General features: G+C 31.6%; 1 protein-coding gene across 1 annotated transcript; it reads right to left on the reverse strand.

Moving 5' to 3' along the window:
- Positions 1 to 421: 421 nt before the first annotated feature.
- On the reverse strand, positions 422 to 15,015 carry LOC139485295 (amidophosphoribosyltransferase-like). Its single transcript, XM_071269698.1, has 10 exons — positions 14,898 to 15,015; positions 11,334 to 11,471; positions 10,553 to 10,823; positions 9,810 to 9,925; positions 7,682 to 7,926; positions 5,951 to 6,079; positions 5,361 to 5,488; positions 4,614 to 4,835; positions 3,966 to 4,086; positions 422 to 3,391 (listed from the first exon to the last, which is right to left on the reverse strand). Exons 2-10 carry the CDS (start codon positions 11,453 to 11,455, stop codon positions 3,252 to 3,254), a joined length of 1,494 nt encoding a protein of 497 aa, XP_071125799.1. The 5' UTR covers positions 11,456 to 11,471; positions 14,898 to 15,015; the 3' UTR covers positions 422 to 3,251.
- Positions 15,016 to 15,037: the final 22 nt, after the last annotated feature.

Genomic DNA, 15,037 nt, shown 5'->3' on the forward strand with positions numbered 1-15,037 from the left:
TTTCTTTTGTGAGCTTTTTGTCAATATGACAAATCAAGCCTTTTTAACTGATTTTTAGTTTATTTGTTCTATGTGCTGGTATACCACTGTCCCAGGTTAAGGGGAAGATAAATCAAGTGATTACAAAACTGTCACCTTCTATATGTTGTTTGTTGCTGTATATCATATTTGTCTTCTGTTTGTTGTTTTGAACATGAATTGTTTTGTTGTGTGAATTTTTTGAAGTTAGTCATGTCAAGACCTTTTATAGCTTGCTTTTCGGTATTCATTTTGCTCATTGTTAAAGGCTATACATCTGCAAGGTCACCGACAGTTGATCAATTTTACATTAATTGGTCTCTGGTGGAAAGTTATTTCATTGGCAATCATATCACATCTTTTTATTTTTATTCCAGTGTGACAACATAAATTAACAACAATATTTCTCATCAAATTTATTTGGTATAAAAATAAACAAAATTGTAAACAGTAAAAATATGTAAACATAAATTTGGTTAAAACTTAAAATATGGCTGTTCCCATTATCAATTCATGGTCACTGGTAGATTTGTATAATTTAATTAACATTGAACTTAATGGTTTATTTTTACACAATCTCACTTTCTTCACTCATCTGTCATCACTACCACACTATCTGAATTTCATGCAATGAGCGATTTCAAAATGGCACCTTTTCATTAAATAAAAAAAACTATTGTGAATAATTGCTTTTCATACATGTATTAGATGGATTCAATGTGGTTCTAGACAAGATCTTTTCCAAACAAATGTGATGTTACATTATATAAAGATGATATCTTGAATTTAAAAAAAGAAGTTAACATAATGGAAAATAGTATTAATTTATTCCCTCTAGTATGAGATATCAATAATGCAGAGATGTAACATAAAACTTTAAAAGCTGTAGACACTATGTTATGTGATATCACAGGGCATAGGGTACATGGGGTTATATTCCCTGTCTGTGTTTTATATTCCCTGTCAGGCCAAGGGGATATAAGGCATATAACCCATATTCCATGTAAATCCATATGATAATTATTTTATACTGGAGTACCCTGCTCTCTTAGCATTAATTACCATAGTAATCTTGGTTTTTGTTCACATTTTTGTTCACATCTGGGTATGAGACCCAACCCCCTGTCAGGGTAACCAGTCAAATTGCATAAATAAAGGGGATATTTCCCTACAGTATTATAATATTTAATATTGTGTTATGCAAAGTGAGAAATTAAGATATCCAACAAACAATGGCATATATTCACACATGAATATCATTCTAACAAATGTTATACATGTTAATTCTAATGAGAACTGATATTCTTAAATGACAAAATATGTATAAGGGATATTTATAAAATAATAAAAAAAAAATAATAGCAAATTGAGATTCAGCTAATATATAATGACATAGTAAATTCAGATATAGTAAATATAATGCATTACATTGACATTCAGTTAATTTTATGCAGTAAAATTGAGATCAAGCAAATATAACATAACTAAATTGAGATTCAACAAATATAATGATATAATTCATTGACATTTTGCAAAAACAACAATGATTAAATTGAGATTAAAAAAAAACATAATATTCAAAACAGATTTACTGAATAATAAGTGTTAAATGGAAAATAAAAAAATATGTAAAACAAATCAGATTCGAAATTGATGAAAATAGAAATGTTCTTCTTTGTAAATAGTTTGTTCCAAACAAAGATGATTTACAAATACATGTCTTCACGACTATACTTCACACAAATTATTGTATAGAAACTGCAAAAATGTTTGTTTTTTGCCCTTAATTCCATAACCCCCAAAATGATTCTGACCTTCTTCTTGTGGTATTAAATATTGCAGTAAAATTTCAGACCAATTGAAATACTTTATAAACTACACAAGTTAGTATCATGAAACTTGAAAAATGCTTGTTTTGGGCCCATTTAGGGCCACTTATTACTTAACGTTTGTGACCATCATTCCCTAATATAATCTCAACTTTCCTTTTGTGGTATTGAACCTTCTTATTAAATTTTATAAAGAACCATTCACTTTAACTTAAGTTATTGACCAAAAACCAAATGTGTCTTTGGACAACACAAGACAACGACATCATAGCATTATTTGAAACCAAACAAAATTATGCGGTCATTTGTATACAAAGATTTCAGTCACCATGAATTTCATATTAAGCCAAAGATTTATCAAGTATCAATTTATGTTTGTGAAAATGTAAAACTTAATCAAATTCTGTGTCAAAACTGGGGAAAGAGAAGAACCACCTATGAAAATTCTAGGAATATAAACATCTAGTTATTTTCATTATTTTCTGAAATTACTGTTCTATGTAAACTTGTCTAACCACATTTTGACACAAATAGTCGTTACATCCACTTATTGGAAAATTTGGCATTGCACAAATAATGATACTTACACAGTAGTGACAGTCACATATTTATATCATATATGTTCAAACCATATCTATATTCTGCATAATATATACATCAATATCATTTTCATAAAAACAAATACAAAATAAAAAAATATGAAATATGTATATAGCACTTAGTGATGTAAACTTAGTGTAAACTAAACAACTTTCAATCACTTATAATTTGATACATTATTTACAAACTCTCATTACAATTCAATTGAGGCACATGCAAGATGAAAAAATAATTACAGATACAAAACACAAAGAAAAAACTTTTCAATGGGTTCAGAAAGATGCATTTATTCTAAAGGACCGTCAAGCATTGCTTGTGATAACATGTTGTTTGTTAACTTGGCATAATTGTCATTTTACCCAAATTCAATAAGGTCATGGAACATAAATAGTCTTTCATGCAGCACTTATTATAAACAATGTAGCAAATTGCAAATCATTGCTGCGATGTATGAAATTGTGAGTAGCAACCCTTACAGATACAGTAAACATATCAAACAATCTTTCACGAAACTTATACTTCTAATAAGTAATTTCATTTCGTTTCTATTAATAACAGAGGAAACTTTATTCATCTCTCAATTTGTTAATACTTGCAATTCTCTCTCTCTGTAGACAGGCAACATTGTTTATATCTTAATAATAATATTTATTTTATCTTTTGAGATTGGAAAATTTTAGAACTATCTTTATCTTACATATATTTTCTTAGAGACTTTCCCCCAAAATAACATATTGACACGAACCCTAATAATGTAAGCATAACCATCAACATAATTTAATTCCAATGCTAGTTGAATTACATCTACCAGTCATCACACTTGACAGGGTATTCCCCTGTTAAACATGCTACACAATGCCCCACTGAACCATTAGGATTCTTTATCCCTTCTCTTACTGCTTTCTTCAATCCATCCACTGATAAATACTGTAAACTGTCAGCACCTGTAATCAAGAATATATCTAGCATAATGATATAAGTTCAAGGAAAATCAAATGTGTACCTAAAAGGAGATAATTCATGAAAAATGTGATAAAATGATTTGTTATAAAGATCTGACTTGGTATTGTGCCTGTTAGCAATTTAACCAAGCACATTATTAGTTATATGGTTTGCTACTGACCCCAAACGGATCCATAGAGGATTTTATTCACCCTCTATGGTCCGTACCCAACATTAATAGATGACGTCACCATTAACAGTAGACGTGATGTCATGACCCCCCTATGAAATTTACTAGCCCTCTACGGATCCATATTCAATAATGGTCTGTTACAATTTAGTTCCCTTCGATGTGTCCCAATTTTTCATAATATAATACATTAGACTGAGATGTCAGATGCTGTTCATACCAACCTATTTTCTTTCATTGGAATAGTAAAATGTACTTTGGTAGTATTGTGAAGATTAAACAATGGTCTTTTTATTATATATCACAATTGTTTAAAAAAGAAACTTAAGTAAAAATGCACATTTCAAATGAAGAATTTAATTTGAGAAACTTCAAGTTCTACCTACCAAAATGTGCTGGCATATCTTCCAGAGGAACTACATTAGCTACAAGTTCTTGAAATGTTGGGATATTAATGCCCATGTAACATGGATACTTGATTGGTGGTGATGCAATTCTTATATGAATCTGAAAAAAAATTGAATCATTAAATAAAAATATTTTTATTTCTGTGTATGAAATTGAAAAACAAACTGAATAACCTGTATTTCTCCTCCCATAGCCATTATTTGTTTAAACACATAAGTTCACTGAATCTATAGTACTCATTTTACCAAATAGTACCAAGTATCAAAAGAGGATATAAAAAGAATAGGAGATTTTCATAAAAAAAAAATTCCAATGTTCAGGGTCATCACTTGATCAGTATGTCAAAAGTAAGCAATTTCAATATATACTGTAAAAGCAGAAATTTTCATAGAGGATTTAATTTAGTTTATTTCGTGAAAAGAATATGTCCATGAAATTAAAACATCCATGAAAATTTAACCTACATATAATATCACTTCCATTTACTGGAAACCACGAAATTAGATCCCAATGAAATCTTATATAGAGACAAAACCATGAAATTTTAACCCCACGAAAATTAACATTTCTACAGTAATCTCAATCTACACCCACAAAATTTATACAAATTAGATTCCCTAATTCACCTCTGCAGCTCCTTCAGCTCGAAGTAGTTTGACAATTGGTACCATTGTGACACCTCTAACAATGGAATCATCTATAAGTACAACTCTTTTTCCACGGAAATTTTCTGTCAGTACACCAAACTTTTTAGCCACACCCAGCTTCCTCTGTCTCATATTTGGCTGTATGAAAGTTCTTCCTATGTATCTGTTTTTGCAGAAAACTTCACCATATGGAATTCCAAGCTGAAGTTAAATATAAGAAAATAGTACAAAATTAGGTGATCTAAATATTACTGGTAAATGTATAATTTAACATTAATCTGAATTTCTACCAGATTTTACAGCATTTTCTAGTAAACTTATTTATCAATATAAGTATGATTGTATGATTGAATATGAATATAAGGAGATGTGGCATGATTGACAAAGTGACAAACATCCATCTGAGACTCTAGAACAAGGATGAAAACAATATAAGGTCACTTTACATACATTGTAGTGTAACATATAAGACATGACAAAAAAGTAAATCAATACAGAGGAGAAAACCATTGCCTTGCCACTTTTCTCAGAAAGGTGTAATTTGTAAGACACCATCTTGTTGTTCAGAGTATCTGAGCAAATAAGACAAGATTTTTTGTAAGGGATTTAATTTGATCTATCCAATCTGTTTTTATTCAGAACTTTTTTCAATTTAATCTTTATATTTTCTTGCATATTGTTTTCATCAAATAATTATATTTTTTTTATCTTTTAATTTTTTAAAACCTTTTCTGCATAAGCCAGTGCAGCAGGTGTAGCTGATTCTGGTACTGTACTGACAATATCAACATTGACAGGAGCCTCTTCTGCCAGCTGTCTACCACATCTCTGTCTTACAGTATATACCATCTGACCTACAAGTGTAAAATGAGTTTCCATTAAAGGTATATATTCATATAAAACTTATTCAATTCAAATTAACATAAAACACTTGCATAAACAGAGTAAAATTCAAATCAAGCAAACAGTCATCAATAAACCTGTCCATCATGTCCATAAGATTTTTTAAAACAATAATCACATAGCAATATACATATTTTTTATTGTTTTTTTCTTCTAAGGTTTAAAGTTCAGATTAACACCTATAATTGTACTTTTTCCCTAATATTTCCTACTGCTTGTATTTCAGACATCTGCACATACACCTATCATTATTTCCCAATAATTCTTATGTATTTTAAAAGCATTCTCTAATGAGGAGTTGTAGATTCCTGAATTCACCTTAAATTAAATGATGAATCCAGCATTCCCTAGTTTTAAGACTTTTACAGCTAATATTCTAAAAATAAAATTTCATAAACAGTTATAAAACAAACCTTCAAATGTACTGTCAGTTCTAGCAAAGTAAACATACTCAAATATACAAAATGCAGGTGGTGCCTTGTTTGGTCTTGGAGCTATATAAACTGACTTAACACCCTCTTTACTGAGTTCTATAACTTCTCCTACAAAATAAATATACAGAATGCAGGTGGTGCCTTGTTTGGTCTTGGAGCTATATACACTGACTTAACACCCTCTTTACTTAGTTCTATAACTTCTCCTACAAAATAAATATACAGAATGCAGGTGGTGCCTTGTTTGGTCTTGGAGCTATATACACTGACTTAACACCCTCTCTACTTAGTTCTATAACTTCTCCTACAAAATAAATATACAGAATGCAGGTGGTGCCTTGTTTGGTCTTGGAGCTATATACACTGACTTAACACCCTCTCTACTTAGTTCTATAACTTCTCCTACAAAATAAATATACAGAATGCAGGTGGTGCCTTGTTTGGTCTTGGAGCTATATACACTGACTTAACACCCTCTCTACTTAGTTCTATAACTTCTCCTACAAAATAAATATACAGAATGCAGGTGGTGCCTTGTTTGGTCTTGGAGCTATATACACTGACTTAACACCCTCTCTACTTAGTTCTATAACTTCTCCTACAAAATAAATATACAGAATGCAGGTGGTGCCTTGTTTGGTCTTGGAGCTATATACACTGACTTAACACCCTCTTTACTAAGTTCTATAACTTCTCCTACAAAATAAATATACAGAATGCAGGTGGTGCCTTGTTTGGTCTTGGAGCTATATACACTGACTTAACACCCTCTTTACTAAGTTCTATAACTTCTCCTACAAAATAAATATACAGAATGCAGGTGGTGCCTTGTTTGGTCTTGGAGCTATATACACTGACTTAACACCCTCTTTACTTAGTTCTATAACTTCTCCTACAAAATAAATATACAGAATGCAGGTGGTGCCTTGTTTGGTCTTGGAGCTATATACACTGACTTAACACCCTCTTTACTTAGTTCTATAACTTCTCCTACAAAATAAATATACAGAATGCAGGTGGTGCCTTGTTTGGTCTTGGAGCTATATACACTGACTTAACACCCTCTTTACTTAGTTCTATAATTTCTCCTACAAAATAAATATACAGAATGCAGGTGGTGCCTTGTTTGGTCTTGGAGCTATATACACTGACTTAACACCCTCTTTACTTAGTTCTATAACTTCTCCTACAAAATAAATAGAGTTCATTTGTTCAATCAAGATGCAACATATTTTGGTTTTAACTTAAAAAGTTGTACTGTGAGATGTTGCTCACTTATGATACCCATGAACAAGTTATGAGTTTTAAGCAAATGAAAACATGGCATAACAATCCTAAAGTTTGGTGCCACACATAAACAATCATCTTCATCTGATGGGATAAATGCAACAGAAATATGTTATAAACAGACAGAAGTAAACCATTATATCCATCCAAAACACTATTTTGTGGTATTACATATTTATAATAAAAATTTGTAAATTTTTTAACTGTTCCGCAGAATCCTGTCTCGTACCTAAAATTGCTTCTATCAGTATAATGTATAAAAGTAATGTTGACATAAGTACATATATACGTCTTAAAAAAATATATTCAAATTTTGCTTTAATGTAATATTGCACCCACTAAATAATAAGTTGCATATTATGACTTGCAGCTAAAATTCAACAATAATTTAAAAATGCAAAAAAATTGCTAATAGGTACTTACCAGGTAAAACTTCTCTGTAATATCTAGCCCCCATACTGTTGAAATTACATGATTCTGATGATACCACCCATCCGTCAACATCATCATCTGATATTACTTTCTTCCCAGAGAATGCTGCTGCAGGATACAGTTTACCTATACACAGTGGACGGTTTCCAAAGGGATCTCTCAGAGCATAGATCTTATCATGATGCATGATTACTAAAGAGTATGATGTCAGAGTTTCTGCCATGATTCTTTTTATTCTATAAATAGACCAAATTATTTTCCAATATATTCATAATTAACGGTAATAGACAAAATTTTCATTTGTGAAAAACTGCAATTAGTTGAAAAACAGGCTGACTTTTATCAGATAACCATCACCGCTAGAGCTTGAGAAGTCTAGGGATCAGCACCATAAGTATATAATATATAAAGATTTTATAAAACTTTCGACACTAAAACCTGTTAAACAATGTTTAATTTTCATTTCAAAGGAGTAGGTTCAGTAAGACCCCTTTTTAGCCCCAAAATATAGCAGTTTTACCAAAGTGTTAAAATGTAAACCTTTAGTTATTCATTGGACAGTAGGATGCTTCTGCTACATAAATATGGGCTGTTTTTGACAATACAATGCACATATATCTGGTACTAGCACCATTAAGTCATGCTAAATTACTGAAATCCTCATAATTCTAGCATTTTAGTTAAATTTTAGACGGTTTTCGTGTAAAACGAAATTGGCCGCATTCCTGTTCATCCTTAATATTGAAATGTAAGTTGTATTTTATGATAATACATAACATATATAAAGGTTGAGGATGAACACGGATGAGGCCACTTTCATTTTTACCAAAAACCATCTGAAAAGTGACATTTTTCGGCATATTAGGTAGATTTTTCATACTTGAGCTTGAATCGGATCGTTTTTAATGACTAAATCTGTTTAAATCTTTCACATAAACTAATTAATTCAAATAAAATAGACACTTAAGGGTTTAAAAAGTGGTCAAAATCTTTCGTCAGATGAACCTGAAATTTGAGGCCAAAATCGGTCCTTACCGGACCTACTCCTTTGAAAGGAATTAGTCAATTTTGGAAATATAGGGGCAGATAACTCAATATTTAAATTGACAAAATAATGGTGTTGGGTAAACTCCAATGTAAACACAGCTATGAATGTTTTGTTTACTTTGAGATCATATTGCCCCAATGTGAATATTAAAATGACAAATAGGAGGCTGTATAAAATAAACTGTTATCACAGAGATATGTCTTGCTTTTTTGTAATTTTGATAATGCAAATGTTGAAATTATAATAGCAACACTATATTATGTAAGTTTTGTAAAAATTCATAGTCAATGAACCATGACTGAAGGTACATGACTAAACAATCTCCTTAGAAATGAGATGTGCAATACTTATACAACTGCATACCAAATACCATTGACTTATCACAAGTAGTTCCCTTTAAACAAACATAAACACAAACTAATACATGTAAACTAAGCAAAATTTCTAAGTCAGTAAACCATAACTGATGGTCAGGGTAAAATAATCTCCATGGAAATGAGATGTGCCGATGCTAATACAACTGTATACCAAAAATCATTGACCTATCACTAGTGGTTCCCCATAAACCAATATTACCACAAATTTATCATGAAAACTTAAGCAAGTTTCAAAGTCAATTGACCATGACTGAGGGGGTGGGGCCAAATAATTTCCATGGAAATGAGATATGCCAATGATTATACAAATGCATACCAAATATAATTTACTTATCACTAGTGGTTCCCAATAAACTGACCAAATCACAAACTTATAAATGAAAACTAAGCAAAAGTTTTAAAGTCAATAGACCATGACTGCGGGAGAGGGGCCAAATAAATTCCATTGAAACGAGATATGCCAATGTTTATACAACTGCATACCAAATATCTTTGACTTACCACTGACTAGTGGTTCACCATAAACTAGACCTAATCACAAACTAATACATTGTTGACGCCGCCGCCGTTGCCGGAAACAGCATACCTTTGACTCCGTTAAGCAAAACAATAAGTTACTTTTTTTGGTTATAATATTAACCAGGTAGTATGCTATTGAAATTCTAGATGAGTCAGTGAATTGAAAGGCACATACCTGCCTACCCAGTTGACAAGACCTTGTGGTTCTCCACACTCAGGTAAATGTGTTAATAACTGTGTTATAAGCTCACTGTCTGATCCTGTGGATAAACCAACACCATGCCTTAACAACTGAAAAGTAAATTTATAAATATTTTTATGATCACTAGTTATATCAGTAATTCAATTTTTTTACCATTAAATATATGTATAGTACTTCTAGTCAATAAAAGCATATGTATAGTACTTCTAGTCAATAAAAGCATACAAAAACATAAGTTACTCAGTCTAAAGTTTTCCACATACATGACATAGTGTTTTGTAGACTTTTGATAGTCTTTTCCTACTTTTTTGGCCAAAGTGTTATAAAAATAAGATTGTGAGTTTTTTTTTGACTCACAATTTTTTATCACAGCTTTTGTATATTTTTTATTGTAATTCTTTATCCAGCCTCAGACTGTTCAGGAAAAGACTTTTTAAATCTGTAAAACTTTTATCAACAATGGAAATTGACTAACTTTAAAAAGATTGTTGTTGGTGCCAAGTTCCAACATAAGCTGTGCATGTGATAGACTTGACATCTTTTGAACATTTTTGGTAACAATCTACTGTCGATATTCCAAAAAAATTTTCCAAAGTGGAAATGGATATATTTTAATTCTCTAATTTTTATTTCATTTACCTTTTCCATGTAACATTGCAATATAAAGAATTTTGTTTATAAAATGATATAATGTTATAACACTACATTTACCATACCTTTTTCTTTAATGATTTAGCATTCACCAGTTCTCCATTATGAGCTACAGCTATCAGACCATGTTCTGTTTCTACAACAAATGGCTGTATATTCTGTATCTCAGACTCTCCCTGTGTGGAGTACCTGGTATGACCAATTCCTATATTGCCTTTCAACTTTGCAATGTCTTCCTCTGCATAGATATGTGTTACCAGTCCCATACCTTTCTTGGTTTTAAACTTGGAATCCTCAGCACCCAAACTAGTTACAATACCAGCACTCTCTTGTCCTCTGTATTAAATGGATTTATATATGTAGTCCTTCTATCTAAACCTTATAATTAATTTACATTTATCCAAAGGGCAGCAACCCAATGATGAAAAAAAATATTTAAATTTAAATGGTAATATAAGAAAGAATCACATTTATTTAAAATTGACCAGAAAAGAATGTTACTGCCAAAATGGACCATGCCCTATACACAGCAGAACAAGAATGTGTCCATAGTACACAGATGCCCCACTTGCACTATCATTTTCTATGTTCAGTGGACCGTAAAATTGGGGTCAAAATCTAAATTTTGGCATTAAAATTAGAAAGATCAAGTTTCAAGTTGATTGGACCTCAACTTCATTAAAATATACCTTGACCAAAAACTTTAACCTGTCAAGCGAGACAGACTGACAAACGAACAAACTAGCGGACCCACAGGCATGACAAACCAGAAAACATAATGCCCATAAATGGGGCATAAAAATCTTTTTATGACCCCTCCACATTTCATAATTTTGTTAATCTTACCTGTGTTGTAAGCCAACTAAACCAAGATAAATAGTATGAGCCACGTCTAACTGTGTTGGCCAAGCACCTGTAGCTACACATCCAAACACACCACATGCCTCATGTAAATCTGTATCAGTCATCTTCTCTGGTCTATATCTGAAATGTAAAATAATTAAACATAAAAAAAATTGTAAGGTAGCTGAAAACTATTACTGCAAAAAATTATAGTGATGCCAATACATTGTACAAGGAAAATTTGGGTATACTGATCAATGAGCAGTAACCCAATGACCTCAGTCATCAAAGACAATTAGAGGTTCAATAACAGACAAGTCTTCATAGTTAATTGTGGCATCCATGTTGGTGAAGTAGTAAACATTATTGGTGATGGGACAGCTGATTCAAGTCTCTGGGTACAGAATTTTCTCGCAGCATTGCATGAAGACTCAATGATAGCCTTGTGCTATTTTCTACTCTTTTGATTTGGTTGTTGTCCCTTTCCATTATGTATTCTATATAACTGTCAAGATCTAAATCATACCAAGTCTATAGAAATTTGGAATAAATGGAACAGAAACAATCACAGACCTGATTAACACCTAATTTATTCAAAATACAAGGAAAAAGATTCATCAAATGATTCTGTAAATCATGTCTCAACCAGGTGCTCCGCAGGGCACAGCTTTATACGACCACAGAGGTTGAACGCTGAACAGTTGGGGCAAGTATGGACAAAACATTCAAGCTTGATACAGCTCTAAATTTGGATTGTGATCAAATTTTTGACATAATATGGGTTTGTTACACAAAACAAATGTCAAGATCTTACAAATCTATTGCACAATATTGTGCAATTAAAGATTTCTTCTTCAAAATTTTCAATTTTGTTTTTTGAAAACTACCACACCCCCCTTTTTTTCGCAATTAGTCCAAAACCTGACATTTCTTTATACATTATTTACAAGTAGTGTAAGGGAGGTAAATACAAACATACCCAACATTGTATGTTAAATGTTTTTGAATTACCTCCCTTACACTGCTTTTAAATTGTCTTGATTGTCCATTGACCAGAAAAACCTAGTTTTCCCCCTATTTTTGCCCCTTATTCCAAAACATTTTGAGTCATAACCTCCCAAAGTCAGTACTAACTATCCCTTCATGGTATGGAAACTTGTGGTATAATTTAAGAGAGATTCATACACTTAAACACAAGTTATTGTTTGAAAACTACAAAAATGCATATTTTGGGTCCCCTTTTTGGCCTTTAATTCCTAAACAGTTGGGACCATAACCCCCACAATCAATCCAAAACTTCCTTTAGTGGTTCTAAACCTTCTGTTAAAATTTTATTGATTTCTATTGACTTATACTGAAGTTATTATCTGGAAACAATTTGTCAACGGACGATGCTGATGACGACAACAACGCTGCCACCGATGCTGACGATGTGATACCAATAGAATAGAATAGAATAGAATAGAATATTTTTATTTACCAAATTAGGACCCCAGGAGGGCATATAGCATACAGACAATATTATTATAAACAATAACATATGCAATACACAAACAATAAAAGATATGTAACAAGTGTTATAAAAATAATAAAATAAAATAATATACCACAGAAAATACACTCAACAAAATAGTAGCAATGTATTATTATTCAATGAATACTATGTTGACCTTGACTCAAGTGCAACCGGTAAGTGTATTTTCACTTTGAAAAGACAAACATGAGGCATTAGTAGTTTGTGCGGAGAAATCTCAATATAAAAAAAATAACCAAAAAAAACAACAATTAAGCACTCGTACATTTGACTATGTGGTATACTGCAAATAACAAGTATATATTTAATAAAGGATATTTAATATGACTTATCTGCAGAAAGCACCAAGAGTCGGTGCTTAAAGGGAAGTCCCTACTTGTACTTAATGCAGATAAGTCAAACTCCTAAATTATTAAAATATGTTTTAACAAGAACGTGTCCAAAGTACACGAATGCCCCACTCGCACTATCATTTTCCATGTTCAATGGACCGTGAAATTGGATAAAAAATATAATTAGGCATTAAAATTATAAAGATAATATCAATAAGAACATGTGTACAAAGTTTCAAGTTGATTGGACTTCAACTTCATCAAAAACTACCTTGACCAAAAACTTTAACCTGAAGCGGGACAGACGGACGAACGAACAGACGGACGAACGAACAGACGGACGAACAGACAGACGAACGAATGGACAGACGGACGAACAGACGCACAGACCAGAAAACATAAAGCCCCTCTACTATTGTAGGTGGGGCATAAAAACATATTTTAAGATTATAGATTCTGTGTCCAGCCAGCAAGGATCATCAAGGGACGGTGCCAGAGAATTTGAAATTCTTCTTATGATCTGTGCAGGCTTAACAGGGTATCCAAATTCATATTAAAAAGTTATAATGAATTAGTTATTGCAGATTAAGTTGTCCTTCAATTCTTAGTATCTTCTATATATTTATAAAATGCAAATAGTACATTGGGATCCTCATTATTCATTATCCAAATTAATTTGTTATCAATATGTAAATTTTGAAAGTTTGGACATGATCTTAATATATTTTGCATCAATTCCTCTCTTTTTAATAAATGAGTGTCACATTTAAATAAAAAATGAACTTCATCCTCAACCTCACCTGAGGTGCACCAGAGACAAATTCGTGTTGAAGAGTACCCTAGTATCTACCAGAGAGTAGATATTCTTAATCTAGTATAAATACATTTCCTTTGCTCAAAATGTTGAATTATTGACAAATAATTACATTAGATGTATGTTTCATTATAATATTTTATTCTGATTGGCTAACTGCACATCACGTGTTATTCCGTAAGCAGTTGCATTGCTCAATACAACTTTTCACTCATGATAACACGTGCTCCAACAATAAAGTGCACAGGTGAATTGAATATTAAAATATATAAAATTCGTGTTTTCATGATCATAGCTAAAAAAATGTAATTATAAGTATTGAATGCTTCTTTTTGTAACTTTATAGGGTTGTAAAAGCGTTGACCGTGCGTACATTTTTAGAATGAAGCGCTTCCGCGCTTCATACAAAATGTACTTCGGTCAACGCTTTTACACCCCAATAAATTTACAAAAAGAAGCATTCAATTCTTAAATAATTTTTAAAACCGAAGTTGCACTTGAATGTTACATAAGTTCGTAGCCAATATACACCAAATTTTTTTAAATTGTTGCGGTCTATAAAAAGCAGTTCTAAATCAAATGTATTTTATTCATGTTTATGCATGTGTATCATGAGAAATTAATAGTTTATTCAGGACCAAATAGGACCTGGGACTACATACAATGAAGATGGACTTATTAAGAGACAAATGTTAAAAATATGAAGAGAATTATATAACCATTCAAGATCATTCAACAGTTCAACATGTTCATGCAATGGCAATTGACTTGAAACGGGTTTGAAACGAAAGCTTCTCTTGGAATTTCTCAAATAAAAAGCAGTGGTCAACGACAAATATATACAGTTAATTTTAGTATTCATTTTCATTTAATGATTTATTACTTACTAATATGAGAAAAGTCTTATGAAGTTAACAGGTTTTCATACCATTCATCTTCAAATGTTGTTGAATATATTGACTTATGAACTTTGACCTCGTTCACACATTTAACTCACTCCGCAAAGGACAAAAGTTAATTCTGGATT

This window comes from Mytilus edulis, chromosome 8, assembly GCF_963676685.1.
Source record: "Mytilus edulis chromosome 8, xbMytEdul2.2, whole genome shotgun sequence".
NCBI classification, from domain to species: Eukaryota; Metazoa; Mollusca; class Bivalvia; order Mytilida; family Mytilidae; genus Mytilus; species Mytilus edulis.

Coding starts and splice junctions, on each gene's coding strand:
- LOC139485295 (XM_071269698.1), bottom strand. CDS start 11,455: ATGACTGATACAGATTTACATGAGGCATGTGGTGTGTTTGGATGTGTA. Junction 10,824..11,333: donor TTAGTTGGCTTACAACACAG/GTAAGATTAACA, acceptor CATTTAATACAG/AGGACAAGAGAGTGCTGGTA. Junction 7,927..9,809: donor CTTGTCAACTGGGTAGGCAG/GTATGTGCCTTT, acceptor GTCTATTTATAG/AATAAAAAGAATCATGGCAG.